Source organism: Capra hircus, chromosome 21 (genome assembly GCF_001704415.2).
Source record: "Capra hircus breed San Clemente chromosome 21, ASM170441v1, whole genome shotgun sequence".
Lineage (NCBI taxonomy): Eukaryota > Metazoa > Chordata > Mammalia > Artiodactyla > Bovidae > Capra > Capra hircus.
In genome coordinates this window covers 19,256,545-19,279,626 of record NC_030828.1, presented here as the reverse complement: position 1 = coordinate 19,279,626, position 23,082 = coordinate 19,256,545, and the positions used below count along the sequence as shown (strand labels likewise).

Sequence of the window (23,082 nt, the reverse complement as noted above, 5' to 3'; positions counted from 1 at the left end):
CTGGGGGGATCCCAGGGTCCCAGAGGCCCTGAGGCAGCCCAGTTCAGTTCAGTTCAGTTCAGTTGCTCAGTCGTGTCCAACTCTTTGCGACCCCATGAATTGCAGCACGCCAGGCCTCCCTGTTCATCACCATCTCCCGGAGTTCCCAGGAGGGGTCTTCTGACCCAGAAGAGATGCAGACATGGAGCCATCCTTCCCCATGGAGGAGGGGCCTGGACTGGAACTGAGACAGGAGAACAGGGGCCTGAAGGGGTTTCAGGGCTGTGACAGGGACACATGGCCAGCGTGGCAGGGACCCTGGAGACCATGGAATTGCCCAGGTCACCTGCCCAAGGCAGTCCCGCCAGCCAGGGCTGCAATCCTGCTCACACAGGGGCTCCTCCAGGGTCCAGTGTGTGGGGAGTGAGGCCCCTCCCAGCCCGCCCCCTCCTCAGGGACAGCTGCCCTGTTTCCAAAGGACTATTTGCTGAGAGGCCCCCTGGGCGGAAGGGCCAGCATCCTGAGCCCCAGCCAGCTTCCTGCCATAATGATGGTGATGGTCAGACACTATCAATAGTGTTAAAACCTTGCTTGTTTTACAGCCAAAGTCTTATGAATAGTTAAACACAGCTCCGGAGTTTGATGGACTCTGTGGATCTGTTTTGATCTGTTTGATCAGTCCAAAACATGGGCTGTGTTGATCTGCCTGTTTTTGTCTGTTTCTATCTTAGTTCTTCTTTCTCTAGAAATATATGACCAGTGACCTGTAGCATAATGACCCACTGATCTGGACAATGTAAATACCACACTCAAGTTTAAAAGCCAGAAAGGTGTCTCGTGGTTAATGAAAAGTCTCTAAAAATAGAAGCACAGAGCACGCCCAGCAATGCAGCCTACAGCCTGCATCCCTTTCCTGTTTCCCTCTTGTACAAATCCCGGCTCAACCTTAGAGTGCTGCAAGCTGGTTCTTTTGCACAGTGGTCTGCCTTCTCCCCCAGTTGTAATTTCCTTAAAATAAAGCTACTTTTCTTTTACTCAACACTTGTTTCTCAATACTGAGTTCTTCCGAGCTGGGTGACAATGTTGGCCATCCAGGCAGCAGTCACGTCCCTGGGGCTCCGGCCCGTCCCCCTCCTCCAGGGGCGACAAGGGTGGTGCGTCTGAGAAGGTTGAGGTGTCGGTTGCTCCCAGCGAGGATCTACAGGGATGGGCCAGTAGCTACCAAATATGTTAGTTTCCGAACTTGCCCTGTCCCTCCCGAGTCCTTCTGTTGCAGGAAGGGGGACCTCTTCCAGGGCCCGAAACCGGGCTCTTGTCTAACACTTGGAAGTGAATTGTCTGAGGAGACATATGTGCTGACAAAGCAAGAGATTTTATTGGGAAAGAACACCCCGTGGAGAGCAGTAGGGTAAGGGAACCCAGGACTGTTCTGCCGCATGGCTCGCAGTCTCGGGTTTTATGGTGATGGGATTAGTTTCTGGGTTGTCTTTAGCCAATCATTCTGACTCAGAGTCCTTCCTGGTGGTGCCTTGTTCAGCCAAGATGGATGCCAGAGAGAAGGATTCTGGGAGGTGGTCGGACAGGTGGTGTCTCCTTTTGACCTTTCCCAAACTCTTCTGGTTGATGGAGGCTTATTAGTTCCCTGTTCTTTACCATGACTTCCTGTCATAAAACAACTTGTGCAAATGGTTACTATGGTGCCTGGCCAGGGTGGGCTCGTGCCTGGCCAGGGTGGGCGGCTTCAATCAGCGTGCTTCCCCTAACACCTCCTCACAGCCTGCTTTCGATTTCTGTTGAGAGAAGGAAACCGGCCTCCGAAGGAGCTGCGTAGCTGTTGACTGAGTGAGTAGAGGGGTATGTGCCTTGGAAGCCCCCTTCCCACCTGTTTGGGAATATTCTTTGCCCTTTGGAACTTTGGGGTCAGTTTGGACAGAACAGGAGTGGGACCTGGCTTTTCTGTGACTCTGTACCAGTCTCTACCCAAGGGGGAGTTTGTATGTTTGTTTGTAATCTGTTCCAGGGGAGTGGGTGAAGTGAAGTGGGGGGTGGGGCTACATCCATCCAGTGGACTTCTAGACTTTGTAGAAGTCCACTGGACACATCCTGGCAGGTTGGCAAAACTAGAGCTATGACCTTGGTTTAAAAAAGTCTTTTTTTAAATTGCTATACAGACTGGCCCAGTTTGCTTTTGATTCTGAAGAAGGGTGGCCTCTGAATGGGTCTCTAAATTCCTCCATTATTTGGAGTTAGAACTAATTTGTCAAAGATCTGGTAAGTGGGAGGGAACTCCATGTGCAGGCCTTCCTGTTACTCCATAGTAACAGTAACAGGGCACTGAAAGGCAAAATTCTTCCAACAAGGGCACTAAATTAAAGGCAAAAGGGAAACTAAACTGTGAAAAGCCTGCCCCCTTTACAGACGAGTCTTTGCAGGAAAGGGAGGGAGAAGAGGGGATCAGCTTTTTATGGAACTGAATTTCCCCCACCTCTGTGGTTCCTATTCTAATGGCCCAGGCAGGGGCTGCCTAGGTCTGCACCCCCTTCCCCCAGTCTCTGGACAGAAGAAGAGTTCTATTATTATAACACCAGGGGAATTCTAACCCGGGGCACCCCCCAAGCCCTGCCCAGCATGAGAAAAAGAGGATCTGAAATAGTTTCTTCCTTTAAGACCTGACAGGACACTCAGTTTTTGTCAGGGTGTGTCCACTACAAGGGGGAGGGGGAGGGAGAAGGTAGATTTCCAACAAGACGATTCTCTGCAGGAGGTCTGAGTGCGAGGGGACAGCCAGTTGGCCATCATTGGACTTTTGTTTTCCACCTCAAACCTACTAAACCATAAAAACACCAGTCCTCCGTACACAGGTGATCCAGAAAACACGGTAGAAACGTTCATTAGTATTTTTTTCAACCCACCGCCCAACGTAGGCTGATGCACAGACATGGATGATGATTGTGTTCACAGTGGGGGAGCAGCACCTAGTTCCTGACACCGGTCTCTCAATGTTTGGCTTCTTGAGGGATAAGCAGACAAGCCCGAGTTGGGTAACATGGCTAAGGGGCTTCCAGAAGCTAAAAGAGGCGAAGAGGGACCCTTCCCTGGGGCATCAGAGACAGAGCAGCCCTGCTCACACCTTGTTTCAAAACTCTGACCTCCAGAACTGTGAGAGAATACACTGCCGTCGTTTTAAGCCATCAGGCTTGTGATGATTTGCTGCAGTAGCCGTAAAAATTCAAGATGAATTTCCAGAAATGAAAAATAAATTCTTTGTCATTTTTTTTTTAAGTTTTCAGAAAAGTTTGCTGACCTCCTGCTCTAGAGCATGGTGGTCATGTGGATCCCGGGACCCCTGGTCATATCCTGTGTCCCCCAGCATCTGAGACTCACAGGGAAGGGTCAGCTGATCTAGAGAAGGCTGGTCAGTCCAAACACCTGCAGGAGCCAGGAGGGAAGGAAATAAGTAAAGGGGATGGAGAGGACTAGGGCCCCTGGAAAGGACCAGCTACACCTCAAAAGGGTGGTGAGAAAGCAAGATGCTGTGTGCATGACATGGTCTCACGTGTATAAAGCTGGAAAAGATATACAGATATGCCTTATAAACTTGTGTGCATATATGTACACACATGTCCCAATGTGATGTCAGAGCATGTGAAATGTGCTGAAGGCTGTACATGAGGCTGAGGACATGGATGCTCCTTGGATGGAGGGGTAGATGCTTCTGTGAGCCTGGCCATACCCAAAAGGGGAAAACAGGCACATGGGAGATGATCATAGTCCTAATTTATGTCAGTTCAGTTATACATGAGAAAAATAAAATATAGAAAATTAAATGGAGAATGAAAAACAATATGAAGGAGAGAGCAGCTGCTCAGCTCCAGTGACCCCCTTTTTAGGGAATGCAGCCCAGTGAAGCCAGATCTCCTGAGGCTTGAAAAGGAGTTGGAAGTCTGGATTTTCATGTGAAATTGGAGCACTGTGCAGCTACCAAACACTTAAGGAAAAAAAGAATGTTGATTCTCTACCATCACTTTCTGAAGGGAAACCAAACACACCCCTGGACCACCTCCAGTACAAGCTGGTTTGCAGCCCCTGGTCTGCAGCAAATCAAGCTGCATGTGCTGATGCCCAGAGTGGGGCCAGGGCCTTCTGGGTCCTTTGTTACAGGGAGGGAGACAGGTAAATGGCATGGATTGAGTGTGCCATGCACCAGGGCTCTGATAAGCCCTTCACATGCTTCCATACACTTAATTAATGTAAAGTAGATACTAAAGCCCCCTGCACAGATGGGGAAACTAAGGCTCTGGTGAGTAACTTGCCCAGGTTCATCCAGCTCTGAGGGATCTCCCACAATCTCTACCCTCCACCTTCTTTGCCCTTCTGGCACCTCCTCCTCCTTCCTCTGTCCTGACCATGACCTTCCCGGTTCCCCGTCTTCCAGTCCACAAGTCTGGCTGCTGGGCAGGTAGGGCTCAGCCACATCTAGGCTGTACTCTGACAGGGGCACCATGTCCAGGATCACAGATTAGAGTGAAGAAGGGGTGTTGCGGTCCTTTAATGGACTGGAACCTGGTGGTCCAGAGTCGACGATAAGAAGGTAAAGGAGAGAGAGAGGCTGATATTCCTTGGTTTACACAGAAAGCCAATAAAGCCCCTGACACGGGGCTTGCTCTGTTCACGGAGGCCTCAGGCGCCCTCTTGATGGGGTGAAGGCACAGAGTGACTTCTCGAGAGGGTCTTAAAAGCCCAGGCAGGAAAGTGAACTCAGAGGGCCTCTGTGCTCCAAAGAAATAGCCTGAGAGAGAGAAAGAAAGAGAAAGAAAGACACGGGGACCAGAGCTCTGATGGAGCAAAGGTGTTTTAATCAACACGGTGTGGACATATATACTGTCTTACAAGGTAGTTATTCTCAGCAAAGATAAAGATTAAAATTCCACACTTACAAAACATAGGCGATCCATATTAAAGAGAGAGAGTTGTAAACAATCACTTTTACCGTATGGTTCACAAGAAGGAAGAGGGTACTTAACACTGTATAGAAAAACTAACGAAGGAAATGCCTGGATTCTTCAGCCCCCGCGAGAGGCTTGCCTCTCCTCTTAATTCCTGAGTATTCAGGAATTAATAAGGAGCAGAGAATTCCTGACAGATCCAAAACAGCACAGAGGAAGCCTCCTGTTAAATGCCTCCTGACAGAGGGGCTGCTGGGGAGACTCAGGCAAAGCTGCTGATTTCCAGGTGGGGGAACTGAGGCCCAGAGAGGGCACATGCCTTACCCAGGGTCACACAGAAGGAACCTCATCCTCTCCTTCCCCAAGCCTTCCCTCTGTGACATGAGAAGGATCCAAAGTTGTCTTTTAGTCTTAGGTCGAATCTCAGGGTGAGTTCAGGTAATTAAGATGGGATCAAACTGGGGTACAGAGAGTATGACACGCCATCCCTCCCTCACCCCAGGGCCCCTCCCCACCCTGGCAGTGACCACTGGGAGGCCTGCAAGCTTCAGGGCTCCACTGGCAATTGGGGCTCAAGGAGCTTTGTGAGTCCAGGGAGGTTCTCAGGTTTGCTCTGTGTTTCTCTTTCAGCCTCAGCTTGTCCCAGGGTTTATTATCAGCAAAGGTGATATAATAATCCCCTGATCAGACATGACTGAGCGACTGAACTGATGGCAGGGGGCTGGCTGGGGCTCAGGGTGCTGGCCATTCCGCCCTGGGGGCCTCTCAGCAAATAGTCCCTTGGAAACAGCCTTCCCTGAGGAGGGGGTGGGCTGGGAGGGGCCTCACTCCCCCCCACACTGGACCCTGGAGGAGCCCCTGTGTGAGCAGGACTGCAACCCTGACTGGCGGGACTGTCTTGGGCAGGTGACCTGGGCAATTCCATGGTCTCCAGGGTCCCTGCCACTCTGGCCACATGTCCCTGTCACAGCCCTGAAACCCCTTCAGGCCCCTGTTCTCCTGTCTCAGTTCCAGTCCAGGCCCCTCCTCCATGGGGAAGGATGGCTCCATGCCTGAATCCCTTCTGGGTCAGAAGACCCCTACTGGGCTGCCTCAGGGCCCCTGGGACACTGGGGTCCCCCCAGTCATCTCCACTCTGCCCCCCACCCCATTCCCAGGAGCATCCTCAGGGCTGACCCCTCCCAGGGGTCCTGGAGGGACCTCCTCTTTCAGCTCCTGCCTTTAAAAGGGGGTGATCATCCATCCATCCCCACCTCCTCCCTGGGATGCCCTAGAAGACTCCCCATCAGCATCAGACACACCATCCTTGTTCATTTCCAATCCCTTCTTGCCAGCTTTGAAGCTGCTAACCAGTCTCCTAGGCCAGGAAAATCCACACAGGTAGGACTACTCCTAAATCTTTCCAGACTGGCACATGGATGGCTGCTTTGGAGCTTATGAGCCAAACATTATGTTAATTTGTTCTGTGTTTTCTCCAAGACACTCGTCCTTGGAGTCACACTGGGTTGAGATCTCCCCTCCCCAATGGGGAAGAGTCACAGGTTGAGGCAAAAATGGGTGGAGGGGATTCACAACAGTCCCTACTTCCCATGTCATTCTGTTCCCACGGCCTTGCTCTCACCCCATGGCTCCTCCCTGTTCACTGCTGAAGTTGCCCTCCTGTAGTTGGGGCTGTGTCCCCTCATGGCAGCTCCTTCCAGTGATGCTGCAGGGCGGACAGGCCAGGACACGTCCTCCAAAAGACTACAATCCATAGTCTTTTTTCTGTAATCCCTTTGGGACAGATATGCTTCTGAATTCAGAAACTTTCTGCTTCTGACTAGTAACACAGTGCGTCTACTCTATATGACACTGTTGTAGCCACACGTTCCAGGAAACAAACTCACTCAGAAGGACAATGCAGATAGTGGAGTGCAGTTTATTACACCGGAGGGCCCAAGGCAGAGTCTCCTCTTAGCCAAGGACCCCAACCAGCATTTGTGAAATATTTTATACCCCATGTGTACGTTTCTGAACCCACCACTCCAAATTCCTTGAGACTTACATAAACCAAGGAAAATACAATTTCAATAACCCCATCATTCACATGCTATGTGCTCATGTGCTCAAACAGTCAAACAATTAGCCAATAATCAATAAACCCAAGGTTAAACTCCGACAGATATAGAAAAATTTATGGCCAGTCTGGAGGAAGGGGTGATTAGTGTATGTTTTCTCTTAGGTGATGAGTAGCCTAGATACGATCTTCAAGGTTGCCCTGTCTGGAGGGGGTCTTATCCTTCTGTTGTTTTCACAGGCACTAAACACAGAGCTCAGAGTCCATTGGAAAGGTGGCCGAGCATGATCAGCATGAACAGGTCTAAGAGGGAGTCCAGGCCCTATGAATTCCTCCTTCAATATCACACCCCACTGGTGTCTAAAAACAATTTGTGATCAAACACATTCATTTTGGCAACTGTACTTTTGAACATTCACTTTCATTGAAATAAACAAAAATCATTAATTGTCTCAGGTCTGTTCAGGTCAAAATTTGCTACCAAACTATTTTTTTTTAAATTCTTTTTCAATTTTGAGAATCATGAAGGTTTGTGATTGTAGAAAAGGAGCAGCATACTCTGTATTCCTTTAGATAATGGCACCTAGCACAAAGAAGGCAATGGCACCCCACTCCTGTACTCTTGCCTGGAAAATCCTATGGATGGAGGAGCCTGGTAGGCTGCAATTCATGGGGTCGCTGAGAGTCAGACATGACTGAGCGACTTCCCTTTCACTTTTCACTTTCATGCATTGGAGAAGGAAATGGCAACCCACTCCAGTGTTCTTGCCTGGAGAATCCCAGGGACCAGGGAGCCTGGTGGGCTGCTGTCTATGGGGTCACACAGAGTCGGACATGACTGAAGCGACCTAGCAGCAGCAGCAGCAGCACAAAGAGATAGAAATATATACACAGTTTTGATGCTGCCCTCAATCCAGCTGTGAGGTTTCAGATAAAACAAGTCTCCTGAAAAAGCCACCAGTGACGGGTGGGGAGAACCATCCTGGAGTGGCTGTGCTGTTACCCAAGTGTCTGAGTCATTGGTTCTAACTCTACAGGTCCTGAGCCTCGGCCGTCACAGGGCCCTGGGTCGTTTTCAGGCATCTGACTCAATCCGTCTCCAGATCTGGATCTTTCTCTGGTGGATCTTCAGTGAGGGCCACTGCCACAGCTGGTGCCCGGGACCTGCCTGACCGCCACAGCACCATGGCCTCCAGGTCCACGTCCGCAGGCCAGGACTGCTTGGCCTCGGTGTGGCTCTGCTTCCGCCTGCTGCAGTTGTTCTCCAGCTGTGTGGCCTTCTGGCTGGTGACTCCTGGCTTTCAGAAGTGGGTGTAGGTTACGAGGCCAAAAATACCTGCACCATGCTCATCTGGTTCCTCTTTGCCCATAAGCCTCATCGTAGTCATAGTTGAATTACGTAATATCCAGTCCCACTTTCTCGTACCACATGCCCCTCACAGATGCCTGCTTCGCCGCCCACGTCTGTCTCTCACTGTTCCTCGTCCAGTCTATCCAGAGAGTCCAGTTTTTGCCTTGGGACCCTTTCATAAGCCGGGTCAACACTGCCCTAACATTCACCTCCATTACGTGTTTCCTTTTTGGTCTCGAATTGTCCTGCACGTGGAACTGCTACAAGCTCGAAGACCTCACCTGCGCTGTGTACACCGTGCAGGGCGTGCTGAAGGTGCTGGAGATGTTTGTGGCCTGTGTCATCTTCGCCTTCATCAGCAACACTTCCCAGCATCTGAAGGAGCCAGCTCATGAGTGGTGTCTGGCCATCTATTGCATCTGCTTCACCCAGGCAACTGTGGCCACGCTGCTGAACCTGGGCAACTGGGAGTACAGGCTGCCCATCCAGCTGACCCTGCTCTCCGTCCTCCTCTACTCCACTGCTTTGGTTCTCTGCTGGCTCTACCCAGTAGATAAGAAGATTAAGGATAAGCCTGAGGGATTCTGGGGCGTGTATATGTTGGGGCTCACCCACTGCTCGAGCCACAGGGACTATCGACCGGCTTTGGCCATCCTGACAGCCATCAACCTGCTGATTTACGTGGCCGACCTGGTGATCTCAGCCCACTAGGTTTTTGTCAAGGACTGAGGATCAACCCTCTTGTCAATGGAGGTTTCTGTGCTGAACTCTGATGTCGTCTTCCTGGCTCCCCTTCTCACATCCTTCCCTGTTCATCTCTCTTCTGTTTCCTTCCCTCCATATGCTCTTTGTCCTGTTTTATGTGTTTGCTCACACCCTGTTTTGTCTTTCTTTTGCTTCTCTCATCTTTTCTACATTTTCTGCTTTTGCCCCTTTTCTGATCATCCTTGGTTTTCTCATCTCCTATGTCCTGACCTCCTCTCCCCATTTTCCTGTTGATCCATCAAGATCAGATTTCCTCCTTCTCTGCCCACCACCCCCTCCCACCTCCTAAGGTGCTGACTTCACAGCACATACCTCTCTCTGTGGCTGTTCACACCCTGGACATCCGGAAGGGCCTCGTTACTAAAGCAAGTCTGTACCCCTGGCAGTGCCTTACTTGGTGTGTCTGGATGAGTTCAGGGATGGCATGTGTAACTAGGCATTGGGCCTCAATTATCTGAGTGGAGGGGGGGTGTACAGTGTGCCCTCCCTTCAATTAAAAAAAAAAAAACTCAAGAGGTCAATTATTTCCAGTGGACAGAAGTCTTAAAACAGAGACCCTGGGTTCCAGGGCCCCACCTGGTGTTCAGCCCCTTTGAGATTGGCTCCAGAATTTTTGCAGGCTCACTAAACACCTGCTGCCTAGAGGGCATATTAGAGGAAGCCAGGGGTGAATGCCTTCCATCCCAACTACTCTACAGGGAATCAAAAAAAGGAGCTGGTGAAGAACCCCTGGATCTTGAAGACACCTGTATGCAGTGTTGGTGAGGGACAGCGATGTGGCCTTCCTGCCCCAGTGTTCAAAACAGCTTGTGCTGCCTCTGCAGGGAGAAGAGCAGGGCCACTGCAGCCTTAAAGGTGATGCTAGCCTGAGATATATATATATATATATATATATATATATATATATATTTTTTTTTTTTTTTTTTTTTTTTTCTATCTTCTGATTAGGAGGGCAAAAATTACTGAGTAACCCTGTACTTAAAGGGGAAAGTTTCTTTTCAAATTTTCTTAGGCAGGGGCTTTGTGAGGGTGGGGGTTGCTGGTTCCATTGTCAAAGCAACTGTAGTGATTGAGTGTAAGGGGACACACACTTGTGTGTTTCTGTGTGCCAGTTGGTTTCTGCTGCTGTTTCTTGGTTCTATGAGACTCAGGCATAATATGATCTAGATCAGTGTATATAATTTTTAAAAATTCCCTGGAGCTTCTGGTTCCCATCAGTTCCTGATGTTAGTCATAGAGAAAAGGCTTGTCCCTTTGCCTATATCCACAATGTCCCTTTTAAATCTCAATATAATGATGCGAGAAGCAAAATAAAAAAAAGTGAGAAAGATATTCATATATTCTAATTGCTCCAATTTGTCTAGAGCACTGAAGAGTCCAGCCAATTTCCACCCTCACCCAAATCTGTTTCTGGAAGCCCCTCCCACTGACTCCCCATCCACACCTGGATCAAAGCCTTGGGGTACGGCTCAGCCTGTGACACAAGATGAGGGGGTCCCACCTCAATGCCAACAACCTGTCCCCCTAACTCTTAAAGGGGCCTCTCCAGAAAGGTGTGTCCTTGTGTGTATGCTCAGTGCACATGTGTGTGCATGGTGTGGGCCCATGTGGTCCCCTGTATTGAGACCAGCAGCCCTTTGCAGTAACTGGTGGCTGTGAAGGCCCCACAAGCATGTGATCTTCACCCAGGGGCAGGTGGGGTAGGGCAGGGGCATTCCCAGGAGGTAGTCTCCATGGCAAGCAAATCTTAAGAAGCATTGAAATAAAATTAACATTTTAAGGAAAGACTGCTGGGAGCCGTCACGAGAGATCCCACCCATGACAAAGTTCATGTGGAAGAGAACTGTTAAGCAAGGCTTCAGAACTCAAGGGGCTCCCTAGGCTTTCTCGAGCATCTACCCCAAAACCAGAATCTGTCTGTTTTACTATTTCATGACTTTCACCAACTCCTCTGACATTAATAGGGGGCTCACCCTGACCACCTTTCTTTGGAGAAAATCAACTTAGGCTAAGCCTCCTGGACATGAGAGGAATATTTCAAATCAAACCCCCTCTGTTAGCATTCTAGCTTGCTCGGCAGGTATATCCAGACTCTTACAGCTACGCTTGTGATTATTTACAGCCTCCCAACTGTGAGAGGCACAGAAAGCCTAAAACATAGAGCCTTTGAAAGAGTAAAAGTTGTTAGAGTAGCGCTAGTGCTGATGTAGGATTTCATTATTGGGCCAATGCTTGTTGCTAAGTCCCATATCTCTTATCCACTGCGCACCTGGGAATGCATTAGTTAACATAGTGAGAATCCAAGAAAAACACGTGTAGCCTTGAATTTAACCATATTAGATCTTTGAGCTAATTGGTTCTTTCTTGTAACTCACTGCACCTTTGCTCTGTGAAATGTAACTCTGTTTGGCATTTTCTGAGGCTGACATAGATTAGAAATATAAAGAAAAAATACTTTGAGGGAAAATAAGTTTTCTGGTTGAGCAGCCTTTATCAAAAGAGGGTCATAAAATGTTCACAGGCCTCCAAGGCCAGAAGATACTGTACACAACATCATTTGTGGGAAAGGTATGCAGAAAAATCCTGGTTACGATAAGGGCAAAACTGCTGGAATGTTTGGGCTGACTCTGTATGACCTTGCATCTTTCATTTCCCTCTATGTATAAGGCAAGGTATAAAAGCACCTTTTGAAAAATAAAGCTTTTGGGCCTCGCTCATCGAAACAGCTTGGTCACCCAGTGTTTTTTCTTCTTTTTTGCTCTCTCTCCCTCTCTCTCTTTTTCAGGCTGATCCCTTGGAGCATAGGGGCTCCCTGCGTTCACTTATCTGCCCGGGTTTCTAAGACCTGAACGGGAAGCCGTTCTGGGTCTTCACTCCCTCGGGAGACCGGGAGGGCACCTGTGGCCTCTGTGAACAGGGCAAACTTCTTGTCTCGGAGTTTTATTGGCTTTCTATGTAAACCAAGGAATATCAGCCTCTTTCTCTCCTCTGTTTTCTTATCTTCAACATTCTTTCCTTATCTCTCCCTAAATCAATCACCTACACCGTTTCTCCTTTGGGTTTCCCTGGATCCTGCGGGGGCTGGACCCTGGCGAAAGACAAGAGAAATTTAAACATAAACTTAAAACGGTTAAATACTGCAGAGATCACATGAAATAAGCCCTGAAAAGTGTCCACTGGATGTGACCATTTGAAAGTCATCGACAGCCTTGCTTAGAGCTTTTTCATGAAGTTCTCAGGACAGAAGCCAGTGCATTGGAGACAGAGAAAGAGAAGGAAAGACAGTAAATATAGGTTTCTCCTGGGGCAGCTAGTGTCTGTGAGGGGAAAGAGAGGGTCACAGTTGGAGAGGAGCCAAGGGTCAAGGGAACCTAGATGATAAGTTTGCAAAAGGCCGTTTACTATTGCTTGACTTCAACCCAAAGGAACATCCAAATACTGACTCAAGGTCCAAAGGGGGAAAATATTTTTTAATGCCCACAACATGATAAAATGTGAATCATGGTGACAGTGTATGAAATCATTTAGATAAATAGTAAATATGTTAGCTTGTTATCAAACAGTCTGAATGGTCCAACTTTTTTGGAGTCAGAACAGGAAATAAAGAGAAAGAGGGTAAAGATTATTAATGTGAAGAAACTTGTGATTATCACTTCAGAGTTACTTACTTCATGAACCCAATTCTTCTGCACAGTATATTGGACAGTAGATGCATGTGGCTATTTAATTTTTTTAATCATATCCTTTTATTTATTCATTTATTTTAGCCACGCTGTGCAGCATGTGGGATCTTAGTTCCCAAACAGGGACTGAACCTGTGCAGCCTGCAGTGGAACAGCAGAGTCTTAGCCACGAGGAAGTCCCCTAATTTTAAACTAAATAAAATTAAATAGATTGAAACATGTAAGTCCTCAGTCCTACCAGCCACATTTCTAGCACCATTTACCTACATGTTGTTAGAGGCTACTGTATTGAACAAGGCAGGTATAGAATATTTCTATCATTCCAGAAAGTTCTACTGGGGCCTTCCCTGATGGTCCAGTGATTAAGAATCTACCTTGCAATGCAGGGAATGTGGGTTCAATCCCTGGTTGGGGAAGTAAGATTCCACACGTCTCAAAGCAACTAAGCCTGAATGCCATAACTATTGAGCCCACACGCATCAACTAGAGACTCCATGCACCACAGCCAAAGATCCCACATGATGCTGCGAAGACCCAATGAGGCCAAAGAAGTGAATAAATAAATATTTTTAAAAGTTCTGCTTGACTGCCCTGCTTCCTATATTCCAAGGCCATATAGTTATATGCATATATGTTTGGGCTTGTTATGTCTCCTTGTTCACTTTCTCAATTCATAAACTATCTCCTTGTCCCTTGTGATGTTTATTACCCCAAATTCCGTTTCTCAGAATCTAAGTTTGCAATCTGGGCTTTAGTTAATTTACATTTACCTAAAGTATATTTTCCCACATTGTTTCCTTGCCACACTTGAACTTTACACAATCTACACAGATATTTCAGTGTTTTTGCTAATCGAGGTGATAAGGGAATAACAGAAAATAAGGTTTTGACACAAAGTTGGCCTACCAACTTTCCTGAAACAGTCCACTAAAAATTCTACAGGTTGATTCAGGTCAGTTTCATTTTTATCTAGCAATTTCTTTTCTGCTCTTGTTAATTTCTTATTGAATTTCCCCTTGGGAAATAGTCTAAAAATACCTATTTCCTTAAAAACAATCAGTCCCTCTGGTAGGCTGGAAAAATATTTCTTGGAGAGATAACCTTGTGAACTCCCATATTCTGTGAATGTATTTATTTGGGAAAGAAAAAAAAAAGATCTTTGCAGATGTGACTAAATTAAAGTGAGCAGAGAAGGAAGGAGGAGGCCAATACTGGGGTGGGTGGTGGGGCAGAAGGAAATGGGATCAAGTTCCACATAAGGGGAAAGTATTGAAGAAACTGGGGCCTTGTAACCTGAACAGTCAAGAACTCAGGGTTGAGATGGAGACATGAGGATGAGGTGAAGAGGGGGGACAGGTCACCATGTGGAAGTGATGCTGGATTTATCCCGGCTGGAAACTTCAGTGGGGAAAGCCATGTGTGTATAAACCAGGGACTCAACCATCCAAGCAGTGCTTTCCAGACAAAGACTCCTCTGTCCTTGGGCACATCCAGGCCAGGGTCCATGGCCCAGGTGAAAGGAGTCAGGTGGCAGGGGGGAGGTGGGCTAGGGCTCAGGGCTCAACCTGGTGTCCTGTGGTCCAGACACAGCCCTGAACGTATTCCCATGGGCTAGCATTTCTTCACAGGCACCATCAGCTGGGCTGAGAGGCACCTGCCCAATGCAGCCTGCATTCTCAGTCCTGACAAGCACCAAGCTGGGGTCACTCCCTTGTTCCTGGATCAGCCGCTTAGGCATTGGGGGTGGTGAGCCTTGGAGCAGAGGTCCTGAGCACGCTCATCATTCTCCCCATTTCTAGGTTCACACGCAGCCCTCTTGGGGCAGGAGGGGATGCACAAATGTCTTCCCACAGGCTCAGGTGACAGCACATCCCAGCCAGGACTGCCATGCCAGCTGCCCTCCTCTCCCCCACACACACACTGGAAACTCCCCGCAGGCTGTTCCTCCTTCCTCTCCTCCAGCTGCCATCCTGCTGCGTCTATCCTGGTCTCCAGGGACTGGTTCCTACCACCCAGGACAGCAGAGTCACTCATGGAGCCTCCTGCCCTGCAGCAGACCGTGGATGTCGAGGGCTTGAGAAGGGCACAAGGGCAGGTGTTCTGTGAGCCGAGATGAAGGACAACGTGGGAACGCGCATCCTTCCCCTGGCCCAGGACAGGATGGCAGAAGCAACGGAGCAGAAAGAAGATGGGGGGCGGATGGCGAGAAGAGGGGCTGGGGAGCTAACCTGGAGAAGCAGAGTGGGGCAGCTAAAGGGCTTGGGAAGAAGAGACCAAAAGGCGAAGGGTATTGAGAAGCACACCTCTCCCTTCTCCCTGTTGCCTGGGATGGACCCTGACCTGCTCTTTTCAGAACTGAGGGCAGAAGGGCAGGAGGCAGTGTCCTCCATGCGGATGCCTGAACAGGCTGGAGCAGAGTTCAGCATGAGCCCACTTGTTCCCATGGTGGCTACAGAGTTGGGACTATTCTCCCCATTTCACAGAGGAGACGACTGAGGCAGGAGTTGCCCAGATATGAGTAGAGCCATAGGTGACAGTAGGGCTCCTGGGTTGTCCCAGGTCTGCTCTCTGAGGAGTTGCTCCCAGTGGTCTGCGGGGAGGATAGAGCAGGGCCTCAAGAGCCAGGCTGGGGTCACTGGAGGACTGTGAAAGATGACGTGTGTGAAGCACGGAGCCCAGAACCAGTCGCAAATCAGCCCCTCAACAAACATCACCTCCCATGCCTCCTATCACGACCTCGGCGAAAAAACCCAGCATTTGCAGCATCAGCCCCAGGTGTGTGGGGACCCAGCTAGGTCAGGGGTCCAGAGGGGCAGCAGGGGTGGCTCTGCTTTTATTAGGAACAGGGTTGATGGTGCTGTTCATGGGTCCCCACCACCCCCAGCTTGGTGCTGGGCACCCTGCCTATGGGAGACCTCAGCCCCCTCCTCAACCCTTTGATGGACAGGACCCTGAGCTCACAGAGGTAGACCTGGAGTCAGGCGGGCTGACTGGGGTCTCTCTAGAGCATCAGCCTGTGCTTCCCACGTGTCAGCACTTCCCGCATTGAGAGCTGGCTGTGCAGGAGGCACAGAGCTCATGTCTGAGGAGTGCTGCCTACATCAGGCTACTGTGCTGTGCAGCCACGGATGAGCCACTGACCTAAGGGCTGAGCACCTCCAAGGGGACTCTGGCCACTGGTCCAGCCTCACCCCTACCATCTCCCTGGGTGGCCTGTTCATGCAGAGAGAGGACATAGCCCTGCAGGACATGTCCTAAATAGCCCACTGCAGGTATGAGGGGCTCCAGGTGAGTTTAAGAACCCAAGGGATTGAAATCCAAGTTCAAACTTTGGAGAAGGAAATGGGAACTCACTTCAGGATTCTTGCCGAGAGAATTCCATGGACACAGGAGCCTGGCAGACTACAGTCTATGGGGTCGCAATGAGTCAGACACAGCCGAATGACTAACAGTTTCATTTTCACTTTCATGACACCAAACTACTGTGCTTTTCACTCGGGTAGGGGGGGAGGGGGTGCTGCTTTACAATAGCAATGCTTGCTATTTGTACCACTGAACTAGGTGATGTAGGTGGTACCACCTGGGAACCAGGTCTGGGAGAGTGGGGATGTATATTATAGCCTGACCTCTCAGGGTTCTCTCCTGCTATGGCTCTAGGGTTTGGGGTCATGTTGTTGTTATTATTATTATTTTAATGAACTTTGGAAGCTGTTGGGTTGGGTGGGGCTGCCCACTTGGCTGTGAGTGGCCACCAGGGAGAGCCCTTGTTGAACCAGGAAAAGACATTGGGATTCTTGGCCTCTGGAGGAGAATTCAATCCGGGGCCAGAGGTGAGGCTTGATCGCTCAGAGCTCTTGTGTAACAAAGCTTTATTAAAGTACAAAAGAGATAGAGAAAGCTTCTGACATATGTATCAGAAGGGGCAGAAAGAGTGCCCCTCTGCTAATTTCTAGCTGGGTGTTATACAGTCACTAGCAGTCTGTTAATGAAAGAAAGGGATGTCTTAAAACTCAGCGAATGGCACCAGGCCCCTCACCCATAGGATGCATTTGGGGATGTATTTGCTGCGGCCTGGGCTGGAGCGTGACCCCAGGCTCCCTGACTCCTAGCCCCTAGTTCCTTCCAGGACTTCAAGCTTCCTCAAAAGGACAGGAACCGGGATTCCCAAAGGAAAACCTTTCCCGAAGGAAATCTCTAACTCGACCTCCGGCTTTGGCTCTGGGGTTTGGATGTCCCCAGGGGAGGTAAAAGCTAGGGAAGCCTCCTTACCTCCCAGGTAGGTGCTGAGGTGAGCGAGCATTAGGACGCAGAGGGTAGCATGTGCTATGGCACCAGCCCCATCTTGAGCTCCACGCCTCCTGCACAGCCAGCTCTCAGTGGAGGAAGCATGGTCATGGGGAAGGTACAGGGGCTTCCATCTCCACGTCTGAGTCTCCAAGATTGGCAAGTCCAGGGGCCCTGGGAAGAGGGGGGCTGGGAAGGACCAGGGGTCTCTGGCACCCCTCCCCCCTCTAGCAGATGAGGAAACTGACTCAGCAGCAGTGAGTGCCCTCCTCTGGGGACGGGGCAGGTTTGTACAGAACAAGGGTGGACGGGGCAGAATCCCAGCCCGGAGGATGCTGCCGCCACACTTGTCACAAGCAGCGTGGGGCCGTGGACAGACAGCCAGCCTGGGGACAGGACACCTGGGTCCTGACTCTGACTCTGCCACACACAGAGTGACTCTGGACAATTCCTGCCCCTCTCTGGGGTCCAGCTGCTCCTCCTCTATGATGAGAGGGTTGGACTAAGCAGAGGACTTTTACACTCTCTTTTGAGCTCCACAGTGAGGGGACTGGATCAGCCTTGGAATTGTGACAAATGACACTTAACCCCTCAGCAGGGGGGATGGAGCAGCTGCCCTCATGAACCATGAGGCTTGGACAGTGAGGCCCTCAGGTGAGCCCACCCTGGGCAATTCTTTTGCTAAAGCACAGAAGCACCTTCATCTTCCTGGGAAGTGAGGTCCCAGGGTTGTTTTCAGTTTGATTTAGGAAAATATAAGAATGTGAAAATCCTGTACCTAGACTTACAGGGATAAATGCACACTTGCTTTTCTCAATGAAAAAAAAATTAATCACTAGTCAATGTAAGAAAGAAGCCGAAAACTTTATTCAAGCCAACCTGACAACTATAACCCAGGTCCCAGTTTTTCAGGAAACAATGAGAATTATTCTGAAGACATAAGGCAGGAGACTAGTATGTATGTGATTTGAGGGAAGGGGAACATGGAAATAAGCACATGGCTTGGTAGAGGCTTACTGCTCTTCCTGAGGAAAAATACTTTAGCTAATGGCTTTCATGCTTTTCTAAGTATGAGAAGAAGCAAGAACAGAGTTCATAAAAATTTTTCCTAAAAAACTATCACTATCTGAGTGCAGGTTCTCCTGGTTTTCCCAGAGCACAAAATGCCTCATCCTGAGTTTCCCCTCTGAATTCCTTCCAGGATCGACTGTAGGTCAGTGACCACAGTGGCTAATGACTTGATTCTTGTACAGCTGGGTGGTATGTGACATTCTTTACTGCACAATTCCCTTCCTTTTGATCTTAATTTCAAACAAGGTTTGGGAGGCTTTTTTGGCTAATTTGTCCCAGGGTTCTAGAAATGCTCATTCCAAAACCAATCCAGGATTTTGTTGTTAGGTCACGAATGAGCTGTTACTCACCCACTCCTGGTAACAGCAGCCAAATCCTCTGGACCACCTGCCTTACTAGTCTGTCAGCTCCAGGAAATGGCTCCGTCGTGTTGCGTCTTTCCTTTCTGTATCCAGAGTCACACTATTAGAACTTTACATCAGATCAATCATTTCAAGTCGCTTGGTCATCATGAGTGTTTATTATAGGCTCAATCACTCATTTGTTAATGCAAGAAACAAGAGTCTTGTAAAATAAGCAGAATAAGTACCATGGCTAGTGACATTAATAAGGTCCTAAATAAGTAAGTAGTAGTACCTTCTAAGGAGTTACACGCGTGCACCAGAGAAACTCAACTTTATGTTTGAGTGGGTATTTCTGTCCTTGATAAAGGGCTGGTTAACACATAATACAGATGCACAAAGCATACTAGAATGGAGGGAAGAGGCCGAAAAAGACAGAAAATTTTTATTTTTAAAATTTTCTTTTCTTGCTTTAAAATAATTTTATTTCAGTCCTTCTTAGAATTTCCCCGTGATGTGGACGGCCTCCTAGGAGCCTTCCCCCTCCACCCCACCTGCCTCTGGGTGAAGATCACACGCTTCATCCCGGTACACGAGTGAGGGGCAGCAGAGGGGGTCCTTCCCCTCCCCTCCCCCACAGCTCTGCTTGCCTGGCTCCCCTGGCCCTGGTGACACCAGGATGCTGAGCTGGAGGCTTTGTGGTTGAGGACAGGAGATTGAGGGGCCTTCACAGCCACCAGTTCCTGTAAAGGGCTGTGGTCTCGATGCAGGGAAGCACATGGTCACACACACATGCACACACACATACCTGCCCTGAGCATACACACAGGCCCACACTGTTCTGGAGAGGCATCCAAGTGCTGTCACAGCCCCTTTAAGAGTTAGAGGAAAAGATGCTGGCACTGGGGTGGAGCCCAGCCTCTTGTGTCACAGGCTGGGCCACACTCCCAGGCTCTGGTCCAGTTGCGGCTGGGAGTCAGTGGGAGGGGCTCCCAGGGACCTAGCTTTGGTGAGGGTGGAAATTGGCTAGGACCTCCTGAGCTCTAGACAAATTGGGCGCAATTAGAGTATGTGGATTTGGTTCTGGAGTGTTTTGTCTTTGCCTTTTTCTTTCACTTTTATAATGAGGTTAAAAAGCTACATTATGAATGTGGAAGAAGGAACAATGTTATTCTCAATGATTGACAGCAGGGGCTGATGGGAACCAAAAGCTCTGGGATTAAAAAAAAATATTGTATGCATTTTATAGATTGCATTATGCCTGAGTCCCAGAGAATCAGGAAGCAGCAGCAGAAAGCAACCAGCACACAGAAGCACACATGTGGCCTCCCCTGGTGGCGCAGTGGGTAGAGTACATCTGCCAATGCAGGGTACATCCCTGGTCTGGGAGTCTCCCACACGCAGCAGAGTGACTAAACCCGTGTGCCGCAACTAGTGACACCCGTGTGCACTATAGTCAGTGCTCTGCAACTGGAGAAAGCCCACTCACAACAGCGAAGTCTCAGCATAGCGAAAACGCAATCAATAAATAATTTAAAAAAATTCTTTATTAAAAAAAAAAAGAACTGTGTGTCACTGCATACTCAAGCAATGCAGTTCTTTTGACGATGGGAACAGCAACTCCTTCCCCTCTCCAAGCAACCTGCCCAAGAAAACTTGAGAAGAAGCTTCTCCTTTAAGAACAGGGTCACCCAGTAATTTTTGCCCTCCCAATCAGAAAAAAGATGAGAACAGAAAAAAAAAAAAAAAAAAGCAGGCTAACATCACTTTAAGGCTGGTGGGTCCATGCTCTTCTCCCTGCAGAGGCAAGACTTCAGTTTCGATCACTGAGGCAGGAGGGCCACATCACTGCCCCTCACCAATACAACCCTAGGGTTCTTCATCAGCTCCTTTTGAGCATAGCTGGGATGGAAGTTATTGACCCCTGGCTTCCTCCAAGATGCCCTCTAGGGAGTGGGTGTTTAGTGAGCCTGCAAAAATTCTGGAGCCACTCTCAGGTGGAGGCTGAGCACCAGGTGGGGCCCAGGGGCCCAGGGTCTATGCTTTAAATATCCTGCCAAGTGGGAATTACTGATCTTCAGAGACTTTGTTTTTAATTTAAATGGGAGGCACATTGCACACCACCCTCCAGTGCTCCACTGGGAGAGAGTGTCCAGTGACTTACCACTCACCTTCACTCTCCAAAAAAACACAGACAATTAGCAACTAAGGCACCCCCAGGTGGACAGACATCTTTTGGCAAGGAGGCCCCTCTGGAGGCCCAGGGTGAGACCGCTGCACAGGGGGCTGTGTGATGCGGAGTCAGCACCGTAGGAGGTGGGAGGGGGTGGTGGGCAGAGGAGGAAGGAGTCTCAGGTCCTGACAGATCAGAAGAAGGAAGATGGGAAGAGGTGGTCAGGACACAGAAGGTGAGAAAACAAAGACAGTCAGAATGGAGGCAAAGGCAGAAAATGTAGAAAAGATGAGCAAAGCAAGAGAAAGAGGCAAAAGAGAATGGGCCTATCACATCAGACAGGAAGGAGACAGAGCAGAAGGAGGGAAGGAAACAGAAAAGAGAGTGAGATGAACCGGGAAGGATGTGAGAAGGGAGAGAGAGCCAGGAAGAGGGCATCAGAGGACGTCAGAGCTCAGTAGAAATGTCCTGTGAGCAGAGAGGATCAGGAGTCTGTGGGTTGACCCCCAGTCCCTACAGAAACCTGGTGGGCCTAGTACCCCAGGTCGGCCGTGTAAGTCAGCAGGTTGGCGGCTGTCAGGACAGCCACAGCCAGGCGCTGCTCCCAGGCCCACATGCCGTTGGTAGTTCTGTCAATGCAGTTCACATCGCTGGGCTGCTGGGGCTGCCCGCCATACTTCTCATCAAACTGGTAGAGCAGCCAGAGGACCAGAGCAGTGAAGTGGAGGAGGATAGACAGCAAGGTCAGTCCCAGATGACAAACAGGGAAGGAGATGGGCAGCCTGTTCGCCCACTCTTCCCGGTCCATCAGCATGGCCGCAACTGCCAGGATGAAGCGGATGGAGTACACGGCCATGCACCGCTCCAGGGCCGGCTGGTCCATGTACAGGGAAGTGTTGCTGATGAAGACAAAGATAACACAGGCCACGAAGGTCTCCAGCACCTTCAGCAGGCCTGGCATGGTGCGCACATGGCAGGGGATCTCCTTGCACTTGTAGCATTCCCATATGCAGGCCACTTCCATGACATAAACCACACGTGCGGTGCAGGAGAACAACGTGGTGGCAATGGCCCGGTATCAGCTAGCATCATAAGGCAAGAACTTGATGTCGGTGATGGGGTAGAAGATGGAGGCCGAGAGGCAGATGAGGGCAGCATAGCAGGCATAGGTGATGGAGAAGTTGTACCAGCAGAAAGGAAAGTCGGTCGGGAACCTATATAATTCCAGTATGACAATGCTGAAGGTACCGACGATGCAGAAGCACCAGCTGAACATGATCTGGTTACATGTGTCCCCCCACCGAATCCCCATGTCAAGCACTAGGAAGAAGGCCAAGATGATGCAGACCAGCTGTGGCATGCAGAGGCAGCTGAACACCATGTACAAGCCGCACTTGTCTGGGGATGTCCTACCGGTGGACGTGGTATTGGGATGGTCAGGCAAGTCACCGTCACCAATATGGCAGTGGTCTTCACTGAGGACCCACCAGCCAACGTACACTCTGGAGGTGGATTAAATCAGATGCCTGGAAAAGTCTCAGGGGCCTGTGACTACTGATGCTCAGGATCTGTGGAGTTAGAACCAGTAACTCAATCACTTGGGCAACAGCACCGCCGCTCCAGAATTATATTCCCCACCCATCGCCCTTGACCTTGTAACAAGACTATCCCATTCCAAACCTCACAGCCCAGTCGGTTTTGCCTCAAGCCATAAAGACATTTTATCTCTTTGGCTGTGTGCCGTTATTTTTGGAGATACAGTGGAATGTGGCTCTTGTCCACAATCCCAACATTTTAAGGCTCCAAAAAGAAAAGAAGAACTTTTATAAATTCCTTTGGCTAGAGAATCTACCTGAACAGACATGAAAACATTTATCAGTTCAGTTCAATTCAGTCGCTCAGTCGTGTCCGACTCTTTGTGACTGCATGGACTGCAGCACGCCAGGCCTCCCTGTCCATCACCAACTCCTGGAGCTTGCTTAAACTTATGGTCATAGAGTCTGTGATGCCATCCAGCCATCTCATCCTCTGTCATCCCCTTCTCTCCCACCTTCAATCTTTCCCAGTATCAGGGTCTTTTCAAATGAGTCAGTTCTTCGCATCAGGTGGCCAAAGTATTGGAGTTTCAGCTTCAGCATCAGTCCTTCCAATGAATATTCAGGACTGACTTCCTTTAAGACTGACTGGTTTGAAATCTTTGCAGTCCAAGGGACTCCCAAGAGTCTTCTCCAACACCACAGTTCAAATGCATCAATTCTTTGGCGCTCAGCTTTGTATATAGTCCAACTCTCACATTCGTACATGACTACTGGAAAAACCATAGCTTTGACCATATGGACCTTTGTCAGCAAAGTAATGTCTCTGCTTTTTAATGCTCTGTCTAGGTTTGTCATAGCTTTTCTTCCAAGGAACAAGTGGCTTTTAATTTCATGG

The 23,082-nt window shown here is 49.3% G+C and overlaps 1 protein-coding gene and 1 pseudogene across 1 annotated transcript; one reads left to right on the top strand and one right to left on the bottom strand.

The window, feature by feature from the left end:
• LOC102179985 (myeloid-associated differentiation marker) lies at nt 1,767-9,960 on the top strand. The gene is made up of 2 exons (XM_013972952.2): nt 1,767-1,821; nt 8,019-9,960. The coding sequence occupies exon 2, from the start codon at nt 8,411-8,413 to the stop codon at nt 9,041-9,043; it is 633 nt and encodes a 210-aa protein (XP_013828406.1). The 5' UTR covers nt 1,767-1,821; nt 8,019-8,410; the 3' UTR covers nt 9,044-9,960.
• On the bottom strand, nt 21,182-22,018 carry LOC102179704 (annotated as a pseudogene).

Coding starts and splice junctions, on each gene's coding strand:
- LOC102179985 (XM_013972952.2), top strand. CDS start 8,411: ATGCCCCTCACAGATGCCTGCTTCGCCGCCCACGTCTGTCTCTCACTG.